Genomic DNA, 17305 nt, shown 5'->3' on the forward strand with positions numbered 1-17305 from the left:
TTTTCACCTAGAGAGAACTGATCAGACCCATAAGACCACCATAAAAGTTTGCTGTTTAAAAGATGGTACACAAAACAGGAAAAGGGCATTGTTTAAATTTAATGTGCAGAAACCACATAATGGATAATAAATATGGCAGCTGCTTATCATTTTACTTTTAACAGCGGTTCTCATTTCCCAGACATCAAGTTTGTTAAACAGCTACACCAGGAAGGTAAAGAGAAAATGCAAGTTCACAAACACACACACACACACACACACACACACACACACACACACACACACACACACACACACACACACACACACACACACACACAATGTATGACTGGCTCACTTGCTGCAAAACAGATGGCAGGTTTGAAATCCCTTGACAGCTTGTACCACAGAAGACTGTGTATACTCAGTTTTTGCACTGATCTGAGGCTTTAGTTTAGCTTTGTATAATTTGAATATATACATCATAAAACTGTCTGTGGCAAAAGGTGTAAGTACACTGACTTTAAAGACGGAATACAGGTGATCCAGGGTTCAAATCCAGAGAGGAGTTTTTTAGAGTGGGATGTTGGCATAATGTTTAAGATGTTTACTTTACAGACAGAAGGTACAGGGTTTGATTCTCACATGGGGTAATTGGCTAGACTTAAAGTGGCCCACAAGCGTAGTTGGCCTAGTACAAATCTATGAACCTATAATATTGCTGGCTTATTTTCTTTCATTATGTATCCTGAATCTTCTTGTCGGTATGAGCAAAATTTGAAGTGAGTCAAGTTTTTTATAAGAAAATAATGGCATGCCATAAACATTTCATTCTACTTTATTTACATCAATAAAAGTTTTCTGTTTAAAAGATGGTACACAAAACAGAAAAAATGCATTGTTTAAATTTAATGTGCAGAAACCACAGTGTACAATTTTTGCTTTTACTTTTATCAATAATAAACTGGTGAAAACTTATTTTTTTTACCTAGTACAGTTGAACAGAAAAGCTAATTTTACTTCCTGTATGCTGAGAACACGTTGGCTAGCACTAACAGTTCTTGTACAGTATATCTAGCACATTTAAATAACAAGCTTTTTCAGAGACATAGCAGTTATTTTTAAACTTTTCATTGTTATGGACTCTTTTGTTAGTATTGTATTCTAAAACAAGGCCCTCACCTTTTTCAGTTTTGATTAGCTTGGTGCTGATTTTTTGACCATTGTTGGTGAACTTTGTGCTCACCCGTATTTTTACTTCACTTGGAATGTCAGCATAAATTTCTGAGAGTGATAATTCAGCAGCATTACCAAAATTGAGTACCATCATAAATGCTTTGTTCAAACCATCAAGCTCTCGTATGTACACAAACAGATCAGTACTGTTCCATATATAGCACAGCCATCCTCTTTGAAAAGGAAGCTCTTTTTGACGCAAAATATTTAATTCTCGATAAAGATTCAGAGAAGAGTTGGGCTGATTCTTCTGTACCTAGAGCAAAGTAATACATTTGTTAGATTCTTGTCAGAATAATGCTGTTCAAAATGAACTGCTAAGTTTTTAAACTATATTTTTACTCATGGACTAGTGAAATACAAACTACAATATTATCTCTTTCACATCAATGGTTTGTTCAGGCTCTCTAGAGATACCATAAATCCATGCTGACTGATTTGGGAAACAGAATAAGACATCTCCATTTTGATACAGTTAAAATACTTACCATTATCTCAGAGCTTGAAAGCAATAATAAGTTAGTAATTAGTTGAGAGTAACAAATCCCATATTAAAAACTGGTTTTGATACTTACTGGTCCCAGGGAAAGTCCCATAGTTGAAACTGAACTATAAGAAGTTCTTCATTGTTTTACACAGTAATGCTTGGGCTCGTATACTGAGTCCAGCCTTAAACTTAGTCTCATTAGACAATGTCTTATCCTACAGACATGGTGATCCTCTTGTCTTTTTTTTTTTTTTTTTTGAGTGTGCAGTTTTCTTTTGGATGTTTTGAATTTAGCCTTGTCTGAGAAGCTGTTTTTGCTATGATTCCTAATTGTTCTATCAATTGTACTATAAGTATGCATCTATAGCCTCAGAGGAGCTTGCATACCCATAGATATTTGCACTAGTCTCAGACTTTAGTATAGCTTTATATACTTTAAAAAGATATGCAAAACAGACTGCCAGAAGTATTGATGCTTTACTGCCCAGTTAGGGCATAAAAAATGCCACTGGCATAAAGAACAACATCTGTTGCTGAGTACTCCATTCCACATTTCCCCTTCCCCTTCCCAACAAGATGACAGCCATGGCAGGACACATAGAAAGACAGCATTTTATCTTAAATATACAGGCCCTGTTCCTTTTCCGTTGATCACAACACTACATCAAGTATCCATGTGCTACAAAAGCACGGCTAAAACATTTCTAAGAGGTGGCCAGACCAAAACAACTTATAAATCCTTTCTAGCAGAGACTCACCCTTTCTATTCCTTTGAATAAAAATGACCACTCACACACGCACACACACATACATTATATATGCAGTTATTATGATGTTTGCCTTTACCTCACCATGTAGACAGTCACTGAAACTTCAGTATATGCCTGCTTTATTTGGCTGTAAACATGTATATGGATAAATATTTCTTTACAGAAGCAGGACACTTGAATTTCAGTATATTAACAGTCAGTGTGGATGTTATGAATTAGATAGCCTTTCTGAAACTGATTCAGGAAAGTAGAGACTAAAATACTGTACTTTGCAACAGTCCATCCAACAAATTCTCACCTACATCTAAGGACTTTATCCAGCTACTGCCTTTTTAGAACTAAAGGAAGAATTCCCACAGCATCCAACTGATTATACTTGAAAGTTTATTTGATCAATGTTTCACCTGTATATAACTGGAATTATGAGCTGCATTAGAAAAATATTAAACTAACAGTCCTCTATATACACCACATGTAGAGCGCAGATACACAGACAATGCATTTTTGTTTCCTCACTTTTTTTTTTGCAGTCTTTGCCCCGACTGCTTGCCAACTGTTAGCCTCTTTCATTGGCTAAGAACCCATTTGTTCCCTTTACTGGACGAGAACCAACTGTGAGGGGAGCATTATCAAGGCAGCTATTAGGGGGTTCATGGCTTTTACTGCTTTTCTCTGTGGCCCTGACCTGCATGCACCTGGCAAGGTACTGGAGAGAACTGAACAATAAGCAGTCTCCACGCTCCTCATTTGAAAGGCAAATGGCCAATTACCCATCATGCCTGCTCACTCTTCTCCCTCCCTGCCTGGCACCTCCACTAATCAGTCCCCAGTTGTCTGGATTAAAGTGAGGAATCCATCCCTTTGTGACACAAGGTACTATCAATGCATTTTTACCAGTACCAGCTTAAACAATTAATATAAATATATAGGTCCTCTGAGTTTTGTCAAATTCCATTTCTCAGTAAACACAGGGGGTGTGGCTTAATATCAAGGATATGGATAGCCAAGTGGTGGAAATGTTGACAATGTGCAATGTTGAGACAAGCAAGTGGGGCTGCATGGATGAGAGTGTTTGTGCATGTGTAGTTTGGTTAGGGTTAGGATCAGGGATGGGTAAAGGACTGGTGTTATATGACTGTGTGCCAGTTTGTGTAGCTTAGTGATAGGGTCAGGGTAAGTTTAAGGGATATATATATTGTTGCTTGTGAGTGTTTGTGAATGTTTGTGTGTCCGAGGGTGTCTTGTGTAGTGATAGTGTTATGGGCAGGTTTTTATGAAGGTAAGATGTAGAGTTAGGATTGAGGGAAGGTACAGCATTAGGGTTAGGGGTAACACCCATTGCTGAGGTGGTGCAAGGGGGTGGTGGTGAGGACTGTCTGTGCCTGCATGGGTGTTGCAACACAAATTAAGAAGAAGAGGCCAACAAAAGTTTTGTCTGGCAAACCAATGGCTTGATGGTGGCCAACACCTGGCCCAGCAAGAGTGACTGTCACAAGATCATATACAAGTGTGGCTAATGTGCAACTCATGTATAATTCTTCATAGTAAGGAAATGGCATAGTGGTAGAATCTGGATTGCAAAGTCATTCCCAATGAAACAATTCACCATGGCATCAACTACAAGTGACCATAGTCAACAACAAGCTGTGGACAAAGACGGCTCTACAGGGGCTAGGCTGAAGACTTGGAAGTTGTGGAGAAAGTTCAAGAACTCAAAGAAATACTCATGGTTCTAGTACTTCATAGAGAAGAAGAAATGGCGATTTCTCAGAACAGCATTTGTAAAGACCACAGAACAGATATGTGGCTGAGCCAACTACAGAAAGAAGGTACAGAAGTAAATCTGGCAGTGGAATGTAGAAGTCCAGGAAGTTAAAAAAAGATGGATTTCAGGAAAAAGTGGGGGACGTTCACAACTGTAGGCAGAATAGAGGTATCAGATTGCTGTCACACTGCATGAAAATGAGGGAAGGAAATTGATTAATGAATATGCAGAGCAGTACAAAGTAAGATGGAAGATACACAGTTTAGATTCAGATCAGGGTGCAGCACAATCAACCCATTATTTGTAGTGAATCAGATAGTGGAGAAAAGCTGGGGATGTGGAAACAGTCCAACTAGGCATTCCTAGACTTGTAGAAAGCATATGAAAAGGTCCAGAGAAAGCTGGTTTGGGAAGCTCAGTTTGACATCCCAAAAACATTGTTACAATTAGTGCAGGCTGTGTACAAAGACCCAGCAACACAAGTACAAACAGTGTTTGGACTCCCACAGGGGTTCTCAGTGGGAATGAGGGTGTGCCAGGGTTCAGCTCCAAACTCACTGCTCTTGATACTAATGACGGTCTACATTAGGAAACAGACTGGTGGGGACAGCTCAAAAAGGTACTGTATGTAGATAATATGGTATTACAAGCAGACTGCTAAACAGGGACTTCAGCAAATAATAAGGGAATGTAATGCAAAACTGAAGGCACATGAGATATGTGATGATAGGAGGTACTACCAGCTATGCTAGGAGAAGTAGGGCAGTGGATGTGTAACATATGCCTGCACAGCTAGCTGGAATTTAGTAAATAATTATATGCCATTTGTATGTCAAACTGATTTCTAGAGTTGCTTGTGCTGAAAATGTATCTGTGAGGTTTGATTGTGTTAAAATATATCAACAATAGTGCGCCCTGCTGGAAAGAAAAAATGTACATGAATTATTGTAACTGTTTAAATGTATACTTTGTAACAGCATATACTGGGAGAGAAGAGGTTAATCCAACTGGCTTTGGAAAAATATTCTTAAATGAAATTACTTTATAAGTTAAGCCATAAAGATATTATCCCAGACTTTTGAATGGAGCCAGAGACGCAATGTCTGTGCTAGAGAATAGATTGTAGCTCCTGTAGAAAGAGTGGAATGGTTTTATGACTTCCAGCAGCTGCACCACATCTGAGCAATGCTCTATATGTGTGTATTGTAGCACAGAGGTGCAAAACTCTGGTAGCTTCTAGTGTTGGTGATAGTATGGGAAACAGAGTCAGATGACCAGATGTATGTGATGTCATTCTGTGCAGAAATATTTTTTTTAATATTAGAGGAGACTGAAGTCTCAGCAGCATTCTGTATTCTGTCTTGGATCTGTCAACAAGGACCACTCACCCATTTTGCCTTGCTCTATTCAGTAAGTATGAACAGTAATTATTTTAGACAATCAGGAATAGATAGTGAGACTAGATAAGTACTGTTTTTCTATAACTGTGTGAAACTTTCCATTGGTGTTATTTTCAATATTCCTTATGAATGAAACTCTGGTGTTTATAGTAAATAGATATTTAGCATTTTCATGTTCTTTTATTATGTATTATTATATTTAAACTTCTCATTGTGGCTGGTCCTTTTTAGAAAATATATAAGCTTTGAGAGTATTTGCATATATTTATTTGGTGATAAGTCTGGCCACTCCTGAAAGCCTTGCTGTTTGGTCAATATTAGCACTGTATTAATATTAATTTTACTCACTATAATTGGGTACCCTTGTAAGAACCTTAAAGTAGCTGGCAGGGGTTCTGGTGGCAGTGATAACCACCTTATAGTCTGGGCAGAATGGGGCACAGCAGGTGTGTGTGTGTGTCTGTGTGTGTGTGTGTGTGTGTGTGTGTGTGTGTGTGTGTGTGTGTGTGTGTGTGTGTGTGTGTGTGTGTGTGTGTGAGAGCAAATCAAATTTCAAAGAGTCTGTGTGTCAGCTGCTTGCAGCAGGGACACAAAGCACTGGTTTCATAGAGTGGGTGTGGGAGGACTTAGCTTGGAACTCCAGCTAAGGACTCAGCTCCAAAGCTATGCAAGTGGGGAGTCTTTTTGTGGGTCTGGACAGATATAGTGAGGAACCAGCCCCCAGACTGAGCATGTTCCCTATGTGCTCTTAAGGGAAATTGTACTTGATGCAGAGAGGTCTGCATCTGGAAATACTGAGTGTATCCATTTGTATTCCAAGTGAACATCCCTCTCCAGTGTCAGTGGTGAGGATTCAGGCTCATTGATTACTGGCCCAGAGTGGGGATGTCACAAGATGAAACAGACAAGGCACTTGTCATGGCAGCAAATGAAGGAATCAGAAAAAGCTAAAAATGGAGATAGAAGGGAGAGAATTTAACAGATTCAGCTGCCTGAGAGGGGTAGCTGAGAAGTAGGGAAGTCTGAATGAAAAGGTAAAAGCTAGAATCAGAAACTGGAACAGAGTATGACATGAAAATGCCAAAGAAGATGAAAAGTAAGGTATGCAAAACCATTGTGTGACCTGTACAGAATGTATGGTATAGACACCTGGCCAGTGAAGGCAGAGCAGTTGAGGAAACTTGAAGTCATGGAGATAAAGTGCCTGAGACAGGTAGTAGGATTAACTCTGTGGGACTGATGAAGAAATAATGTAATTAAAGCAGAAGCCAAGGTAGCGCCAATTGCAGAGAAGGTCAAGGAGTACAGATTGTGGTTCTGCCACATGTAGGAAAGCAGGAGATGATTTCATAAAGATGATATGGAAGAGACAGAAGAAGGCAGGAAGAAATGAGGACATCCAGCCAAAATGTGGATAGACCGTGCGAGATACTATCTGCGACAATAAGATGTGACTGCTGAAGAAGGAAGAAGAGCATTACTGAATTAGGAGAGGTGGTAACAGTTTATGTAACACCCCAAACCTATGAACAAAATAGGAAAAATAGGACTTGAGGCTGCTGATAGTTTTGTCACTTTTAAACGAATGGTAGTTTCCCAAGATGCATGCAGTGTAACCCATTTGAAAGTACGGTCACTGTTTTTTTCTTTTTCGTTATCTGTAGCCACTTAGTCAGAAATAATTTTCCTGGAAGTAATATAGTCATCCATGGTTTTCATATACTCTCTTTCACTGTCAGAGCTCATGCACCCATCTTGGTTTAATTTCAGCTGAAGGTGGAATGCCCAGTAATTGAAATGTAGGATCCTGTTCAATTAACTTATTTCTTGTATGATTTGCTAGCCTGAACACTTCTAACCAATGAGGGTCTAAACAGAATTATGCAGGGCTGCCTAATGTAGCACCTAGAAATTCTTAGCAGCTTTATGCTTCTGGTTATGGTTACTACTTGGTTATTACTGGGTAATTTTACATAAATGTATTTGTGTTAGACTTGCCTGTTTTTCCATGTATCATTAAGGCTAATTTCCCTGAAGATTCAGCAGGATGAAGCACATTGGTTGAAGATTCACATTTATGAAATGTGCAAACAGTTTTTTACAGGGGCAAGCCCCCCCCCAACTTATTTATATTAACTGCACTGTTACACAGGTATAGAGAAGGGGAGAAAAGCCCACACAAACTGAGTAATTGTCAGTGCAGTTGCTATATGCACAGTGGCAGTGATTATCTATGGGGAGCAGTTACCAGGAAATTCACCACTGAGCAACTGAACTCAGTTTAACATTTTGTCTATTTTTTCACTTAGCCAGAAGCAGAAAAAGTAGATTTGAGCTCATACAGCTCAACCTGTTAGTGCAAGAATTCTGGACAACCCCCCCCCCCCAAAAAAAAAATGGGGGAACAAAGGTCCAAATTCAAGGACAAATTTTACATATTTCTTTTATAGTCTTAGAAAGTTGAGAGAATAACAGATTTTGCATTAGCATGCATTTTCTGAAGGATATGAAGTCTAAGATTCAAATGTCTGGAATTATTTAATGACTTCAGTCCATACCTCTTAACTGTCAAGATTTTCACAGAATATCCAGACTTTTGCCTCATATTTTTGGTCTGTCATAAAAGTTGCAGTTTTTCTGGCAAATCACTGAGGACTGAAGTCATTAAATAATGACATGCATTTGAGTTTCAGCCTTCATATCCTTCAGAAAATGTATGCTAACACAATCCTGTTATTGTAGCAACTTTCTTAGTTTTTAAGAGCTTTAGAATATGTCCCTTTTGGGCCTTTGTCTCCCCATTATTTTATACTTTGTCCAGATGTCTTGTCCTAAGAGGTTGAGAGGTATGCTTCAGTCTTCAATAATTTGCCATAAAAACACAAATTTTCTGATGGACAGACCAAAATATGAGGCAAGAATCTAGACATTCTGCAAAATTCTGGACAGTTGAGAGGCTTGTTTGGGGCATCTGGTTAATACTTGTAGTAGGGCTAAACTCTTATTTTACTGCATTCCATCTTTTAAAGGCAGTAAAAATGTGTCTTTACAACCCTAACAGGTACTACCAGCTAATTCAACTAGATATGAATTTCAAGGCTCCCACTGTACAATGCGTCGCCTGTATTCCTCTTTAATTGCACATCTTTTAACTGCACTAATAGTTGGTAATTTGTACTGCAATACTTACGTCAACATTTATTGTCTCATACTCTGGATGAACAGGCAACCATGTTTTATTTTTACTGAAGCCAGCATAAGGGCTGGAATCCCACTGCATTGGCGATCTCTCTGGGTCTCTGTTTTCGGTCTGCAAAGTAATGGTTTACAGATGTTTATCAAGATCATTATAACATAGATCTTAAATAACAATAACAATGTGCTTCAAGATTAAAATGAACTTTTACAGGGAATAAAATGTATTACAATTACTGTGCCAGCGTACTATAGAATCTGTAGATCTAAACAGAGATGGCTTAATACTTGCTTGAACAAATAAATCCAGAGCAGACATCTTGAACCATCAGCTGAAAACAGTGAAATAGTAACTCAACTTGGTGCAAGTGATGGTTTGTAAGAGGAGGTGAATTCTTCTTTTGGATATTGAATTCAGGTCATGGTACATAATGAGGTTTGCTTCATTCTTCTGCAGTTAATGTAACTATAATAGTCCCTAAACAAAACCTTTCATATTTGGGAGTATTACTTATCACTCAAATGCTAAAACAACAATTTCATTAGGCTCTTTAATGAAAATGCAGACATATGAAGAAACCTTGTGCCATGTTCTAAGTTTAAGTATTTGCCAGTGTGCTGGATGAGCCCCGTGGTGAGAGATAAGTGTGAGCACCAAGACTGCCTCATATATCCCAGGATGCAGAAGTAAGATCTATCCCCTGGTTCAGATCTTCAATAGATCACTTACTAGTGCAGAAGTGTCAGAAGACTGGAGAGGCAGAAGTTGGGGTACCACTGTACAATGGAGGAGCAGAAAAAACCCACGGCACTGCAGGCCTCTTAGTTTAACACCACTGAAAGGAAAAGCCATGGAAAATCCTGAGAGAAGGCCGGAGGCATTTCTAGGGGAATAACACTCTGTAGAGTGGCAACCAACATGGTTTACAGCCAGGAGGAAATGTCAGCCAAATCTCATCCTATTGCATGACTAGATTACAGGAGAACTTGACAGGAAAATGCCAGAATACCCATAACCTATCTGAGTTTCAGCAAGGCAGTGTAAGGTCTGTTATACAGGAAACAGGAACAGAACTGGATGGCTTGTGGGGTGAACAAGAGTGAGTAACTGGACAGCTGCTTAGCTGAAGGTAGGACACAGAGGGTTGTGTTGAGAGGGAGAGTGTAAGGAATTAGGGGGGTGACTAGTGGAGTATCGCAGGAGTCTGTTCTGGGTACAGTACTATTCAGTGTGTTTGTCTCAGAGATAGCTGTGGCACGACAGAACCAGATCTGCCTGTTTGCTGATGATACTAAGAGAGATGCTACAATGGAAGATGGGGAGAAGTGTCTGGAGAATAATTTGGAAAAGCTGAACAAATAGGCAGAAGAGTCACAGCTGAGGTTCAGTGCAAACAAATGCAAAGTTCTGCACTTGGGACCAATAACCATGGTTTGAACTGTTACCTGGGGGGAGTAGGCAATGCATATTTGAGTGTTAATCATATGGGATGTGATCACTGGGAGCAGACTAAGACGGTACTAACTGCAGTCAAGAGAATGCTAGGGCGCATACTTCTCATCTTCTGTGCTCAGGAATTAGGGACAAACCAAACATACTGGGAGGTCAATGGCCCAAAACCCCAAAATTTGGGACCATTTTTAAATATTATTCTAATGCATTTAAGAAATTAATAAAATAACAGGTTTTGTGTCAACCTGCATTTTCTAAACAGTAAGAAATTTGAAACTGTAATGTCTGGCATTATTGACTGACTTTAATCCCAGTGATTTACCAGGAGGTCAAACATTTTATGAGGGACACTGCAAAAATATGAGGCAAAATCAGGGACAGTTGAAGGGTATGCGTGTATTCTCTGGGGGCATATTAAAGAAGCAAAGAAGTCATGTTTCGACTCTACAGAGCCTTTGTCAGACCATACCTTGAATACTGAGGGCAGTTCTCGAAGCCATAAAAGAAGAAGACATCAGTGTATTAAGGCTTTGAGCTGCTAATGAATTGCTTCCTATGGTTAAGAGTACAGGGTTTGATTCCTTTCACTGATGTTTGCCTACTGTGAGACTCTGAAAAAGTTAATCATCCAGACAGTGCTTCTGGGTCACTCCTGCAAATGGACATTTTGTCCAGCGGCCTCACCATTTTAACAGATAAAATAGAAATAAAGAAATTCAGAGGAAAACTGCCAGAAAGATTGACAGGATGAAGGGGACCAAACATTACCAGAGAGTAGAACAGCTATAGCCCTTCTCCCCTGAAACCAGAATAGACAGTGTGTGTGTGTGGGGGGGTCATGATACTGGTACACAAGATCATTTTTACAAAGTGGGCTGTGCATCCATCCAATGGGCTATCTGGAAGGGCAGTTGTGAGAAAATTCACAAAAGCATTCAAGAGGGCATGAGATAAGTGGAAATAGGCTAAGTGGGAGGTAAGGAGGGAGAGGAGGTAGAATGCATAAGTGCTTTAAGAGCTAATGTTTTCTCTTTCTGCTGTCAAGCAAAAATGATGTAATACAGCAGAGGAAAAATCATATCCTAAATATCTAAATTTATGATAACTGCAATGAAAATTGATTACTCTATAATGGGTTGTACTTTTCTGACTGCCGCAGGCAGTGTCAAATAAGGACTTAATGGGGTTCAGGTACACAACTCTGGTGACCTCCAAAAATACGTAAGATTTCATATGTAGACAGCTTAACTGGAAAATGTAACTAGAATTACTTATCATATCATAAAAATACACATTTCTGATTCAGTAATAAACTTATACTGGTATACAATACTGGATATATAAAATGTCTTAGAACAAGACATATATGATGGGTATATAAAAATAGCCTGTTTAATATCTAGATAATTTGTGTCACTGACAAAGCAAGCTACAACCTTCACTGAAAAGATACATGTGAGCTGGGACTCCATGTTGCATTAGATTATCTAGTTATCATCCTGGATTAGGCTACAAAATCATGACACTCCAGTAAGTAATCTGCTTTAACAGTTCAGTTAATGTTTAATCTTGTTAAATCACAGATTTTACTGTGCAGTTTGTTATACTCAGACAGCAATAGCTATAAGCAGAATTATGACTGCATGTCAGAGAGTAAAGGGGCTTGTGCTTTAGCATGCAAAGTGTGCAATGTATTTCAAAGGTAATTTTTGGCATAAATCATTTTTAAAGCAGACCAAAAATCATAAATGTAAGTTCCTGCACAACTTCTGTTATACTCGGACAGCAATAGCTATAAGCAGAATTATGACTCTGCATGACAGAGAATAAAGGGACTTATTTCAGAGGTAATTCTGTCTTAAATCATTTTTTAAAGAAGACCAGAAATCATAAATGTAAGTTTCTGCACAACGTCTCTTTTCCGGTTTGTACAGTAGTATTGGAAGCTTATTTTACTTTGCAAACTAAGGGAATTGTATAGAAACTTGTGTTTCTGCTGTATTCTAAATAAACAACAATCATTATGCATAGCAGAGTTGAATCATCTGTGATAATTTTGAATGAAAGCTGTACGGTCTACACATTTACATTAATTCAGCAACAGAAACTGACTAAGTCAGGATGGCTAATTTCAGTCTGAGGGTCACATTATACAGTGCAGACTTAGTAACTGATGCTAATTATCTGAATATCAAACACTGCGTCTCTGCAGCATCTGACAACCACAGTATTTGCAGTATACAGGAACGTAAACATTGAAGGTGTGTAACACCACTTTACCCACCTAGTCTGCTGTTTTCACTGCCTTCTTGATAGTGTCTTAGTCAACAACTGTAATTACACGACTCATAAGAATTACCTCGTGTTTGTAGTACTACGTAGAATTAGGCCAAGGTTCAAACTAGACTCAGTCAGGCATACACATGACTCAGTTGCTTCCATTTCTTAAACATCTAGATGTAACCTATGGAGCATAAGTACCTCTAACCAAAGGAAAAGCACCTGATATTATTCCATGCATCACTTTACTAATCTGGCTGCCTTTGCAAATCTTTGATGTTAATAAAATGTATTTAGCTTTTTGCTGGGCACCGTCTCCAACTACACAGTAACACCTGCTTATCTCAGCTTCCCTTTTGTTTTGGTACTTTGACTAAAAGGCAGTGTGATCTGTCACTGATAGAAATAACCAAGGTAGGCAGAAAGTGGGAACAAAGTAGAAGACAACCAAGGACAGACCCAACCCATATGAGTGTCCATGGATACAACAGCAAGCTTTGCTCAGGTTTTCTAGCCCACTAAAATCTCCAATTCAGCAAAATATTTAACCATATAAAATGTCAGTAAGGGCTGGCCTCTTCTCAGAGTGCGGTTTACCATTTTTGTCTTGCTGTAGTAATTCACCCCCCCCAAAAAAAAAAAACATTTCTGGCTTTTTTCTAAACTGTAGCCTGCATGGTGATTGATCACTGACGCACAGTTGAAGTGGTATGTTTCTTTTAATAATGTGCTAATATCTTACTGATCTGAACGTCATTCCTGCTGGATAACTTTGCTTTTTGTTACCTCGTGGTTTGCTGTTTAAAAAAAGGAGCAGCTCACTATCACAGATGTTCAGCTGAATGACTTTGTGTCTTTCCAACTTGTGAATAACTGCACCTTCCTGCACTGGTTTGGTGTCGCACGTCAGTATCATTACAAATACATTTCATGTGCTGAGTCTAGCGTGCTCTTGTTTAAAATTACTGTAGCTAACAGTAACACTTAGAAAATCTCTACAATAGTTGAATCAAGATAAAGAGGTGAGGTGCTTTGGGATTTAAGACAGAAGTCAGAAGAAACTCTTTACTGTCATTTTTAGTGAGGCTGTGACCTAACATTTTTTTGACAATTCAGCACCTATGACTGCCCAGTATATTTTCCAGCATACAAAGCAAAATGATGTTTTCAAGAACTGGAAAGATGCCAACACCCGACCTTCCCCTATTAAGTACGGCAATATAACTGAGCCAAAGTCTACACGAAGCTGCATTTAAAGCTCTAATTTTGGAATAACAATTTCAGGTGCATTATTTGCTTCAGCCTGTTAAATCTGTCAGAATTTAACAACCTGAAAATATCCATCGGGTCTGGTTCACAGCAGACTTGTACATATTTCTTTTTTCATGGGGTCAGCTGTTTCATTAGCTTTGTAAATTATAGTACAACCTAAGTACAATACATAAATGAATATCCAAATATGTTAAAAAATGCTAGCAGAAAATGAAAAGACGTGAAGCTGTTTCAGAGATACAGCTCCCCGAATAGCGTAGAACCCCCGCAGACCCTAAATGCTATAAGGAACACAAATTGTTAGACTGCATAATATTTGGTTACTGTGAAAATGCCTTTGCCATAATCTCTTCTGACAAGGGGAAATGGTCAAGGCAGCTTCGATGCTGATCTGCATGTAACTCCTAAAGGGTAGAACAACATTTTAAAGTAAAGCTTGTATCTCAGTATTTATGCATTATTCCTAAGAACTGTCAAACAGTGTTTGAGATATTACATCTACATGACATCATGTAGGATCTAAATTATAACTTGTACAATCGTTGTCGCCTCACAGTAAGACACTGACCGGTTCAACTCTCAGCTAGAGCGTCTTCTGCGTGGAGACATGCATGAATGGGCGTACCTTCGTTGAAGGTTGTGCATTAGGGCTGGCAACTCAGCACGTAAAAATCAACTGCCAATCATTAGTGGACCGGAGTTCCGGTGTGGCGACCCCTAACCGGGAAAAGCCGAAAGACACAATAACAATCATTTTACCATCACAGCCTACCATATTGCAGTACACTTGATTTCCATTAGTGGTCAGTATGTCATTTTTTTCAAATGGGGACTGCAATGCATTTTCAGAATATATATGCGCTGAATTAGCATTACATAAGAAGTAAACATCACAAATATTTCTTCACAAATGTGATCTCTTTAAAACTAAAAATTTGGCAGCTCCACCAAAAATCTCCGTATTTACAACTGTAAAATGTTCCAAATGAACTTTAACACTAAATTATAGGTAAATCCAAAAGGTAGGACTGTCAGTGTTAAGTGCAGTGTGTACCTATCTATCTAGTTATAGTTCCTATAACATTTACAATGAACTTTCAAAGGGTAACTGACATGTTAACCTTCATACAAAGATGATCAGAGGCATTTCATTGTGATAGCTCTCAAATTGCAATATATGCCAGTTGGTGAATATGACTTCTCTGGAAGTGGGATGTAATGAATGTCCAGATTGTTTCTGCAGTGAGTATATTTTATTTATTTTATTTGCTTTTATTTACTGGTAAAGTCTATCTGGGAGCTGAAATCTCCATTTTCTTTGGAGGCCCAGCAAGAAAAGCTTCAAAACAAGGATAGAAATACATTTTTGAAAATTCAAAAGAAAAACAGGCAACAAGCATTATTTACAAAGTATTTCAATGCAAACGGTCAATGAACATTATTTGCAAAGTATATCAGGTTAAAAAAATACATATTTTCAAGATATTGTGAGTAAAATCAAAAATACTATATTAACACGTGCAGTACCCATAGTTGATAGAGTTAGGATTGCATGCATCAAACTTAGGTGTGGTAGTATTATATAAGAATCAAAAGCTTATATATTTCAGTAGAAAAGTAACATTTACTAAAACTGGAAATATGCTTTCACTCCTGTACTGACAAATGAAACAAAGCCCTAACAAAATCAGATAAGTTTATCCATAAATGTGACCTTTCTTTTATTGGAAATATTCTACTACCACTCAGACTTCCCTGTACAAACAAAGCAAAGTGGCCTAGTGAACTTTAGGTTTGAATTCCAAAAGTTTTGCACTACACCGTTTCAATTTTTGGAGTAGTTAAAGATGTAACTGTCTTCATTTTCAGTGCATCCAATGAGTTGTCAGGTTCATGTGTGATATGCATATGAATGGTAACATTGACAATGCAGTCTATGTTATTGACTTTGCATACATTATGGTTATATATAACGGGTTCCTATCAGAATGATGAAAAATCAAAATTGTGAATGCTTGAATGAGCGAAAACGCAGGTAATTCAAATCAATATTGTGAGATCGCGGTACAGTGAAGATCAGAAAATTTGCCCTTTCCTCACTGTAGTGCAATCCCGGAGTTAGAATATATTTTTAGGGGGGTGGGGGGTGCAGCCCCTCACAATAGCGATTTCGATTACCTGCGTTTTCGCTCATCCGAGCATTCGAGATTTTGATTTTTCATCTATGTAATATAGACCCTATATAACATACACATATATACATGCATACTATATAAATCCCCCTTGTCTGTATGTTGTTCAACATACTGTGCAGAACAACATCCTAGCATATTAATGTAAAACAAAATAAATAAGTAAAATACCAACTCTGTTATATGGCAGGAAAATCTGTATTGACAACACAGTTCCCTACAGTACATGTAAATCTGTTACCATATTATACATTGTCTTGCCCATCATACATGGGTGCTTGTGAGGTATCACCAATGGGAGTGTTCACACAGTACCACAGCACCAGCTCTCCATGTGATCTCTGGGCATCCTAATGCTTACTGACCATGACTTGCTTCATTATGAATGACAACAGCATGGTACAGCAAGAAGACTGCTTACAGTACAACATGATTTATCAAGGAACCACACATAGCTACTTTGGTATGGCAGACTGTACTGTGCCTAAATGCTTTATATTGCCACATTACGTGGTGCTGTCAGGCAGCCCCAGTGCTAGCCTATCTAGTATGTGGTGGGATACCTGGGACTAAGCATTCCTGTGTGTGCCATTGTGTAAAACAGAAAGCCTGTTGTACACTGCTGGGGACTAGACATGAATCATGGCATGTTATTAACTCAGCTTCCCTTTAGTTTTGCCTGCTATGAAAGATCTCCAGGCTTAACTCTACCTGCTATAACTTACTTCCAAATGCCATTAAACAAACTGATAATCTTGCTTCTTTCAAAAAAGCCCTCTGTACTCACTGACTTTAGGAAAAGAAAAGTAACTGATTCAGAGATACTGACTGAAACATCGGATAAACTTGTTTCTCTTTTCCTGACTTTGCTACTCTTTTATCACAAGACCTAGTAATATCTATTCTCCTCCCGCCTTTTTATTTTCCCTCCACATCATAACTTTCTGAATTATTTGTTAGATGGTCCAAGCAGGCTAATCAAGTGTATATGGTTATATGCTTGACATCTCTATACTGTCAAACAGTTTAATCAAATGACTCAAGTCAAATTATGCTTTTTTTTCTGTATTACACTTTCTTTCTGCTTTTATTTACATGGTTTGATTCCATGGCACATGTTGACTTGTTTACTCTAGTGTATACAGTCACATAATGCTTTGTTTTTTTCTGTACTACATGTTCTTGCTGTTTTATTGTATTTTTGTGGTCTGATTCCATGTAACTTGTTTAATTTCCTCTGGTGTATATTGCCTCATTGTGCTTTGTGATTTCTGCA

The 17305-nt window shown here is 38.4% G+C and overlaps 1 protein-coding gene across 1 annotated transcript in view; it reads right to left on the reverse strand.

Moving 5' to 3' along the window:
* Positions 1-395: 395 nt before the first annotated feature.
* Positions 396-17305, reverse strand: part of SLC3A1 (solute carrier family 3 member 1) — a 253009-nt gene continuing 236099 nt past the window's right edge. Inside the window, exons 10-11 of the mRNA XM_044060042.1 lie at positions 8828-8947; positions 396-1471 (exon numbers count right to left, since the gene is read on the reverse strand). Coding sequence (XP_043915977.1) covers positions 1031-1471; positions 8828-8947 — 561 coding nt within the window. The 3' untranslated portion in view covers positions 396-1030. The remainder of the gene's footprint in view (positions 1472-8827; positions 8948-17305) is intronic.

The sequence above is a fragment of the Protopterus annectens genome, chromosome 1.part0 (assembly GCF_019279795.1).
Source record: "Protopterus annectens isolate FY-2018-M chromosome 1.part0, PAN1.0, whole genome shotgun sequence".
NCBI classification, from domain to species: domain Eukaryota; kingdom Metazoa; phylum Chordata; order Ceratodontiformes; family Protopteridae; genus Protopterus; species Protopterus annectens.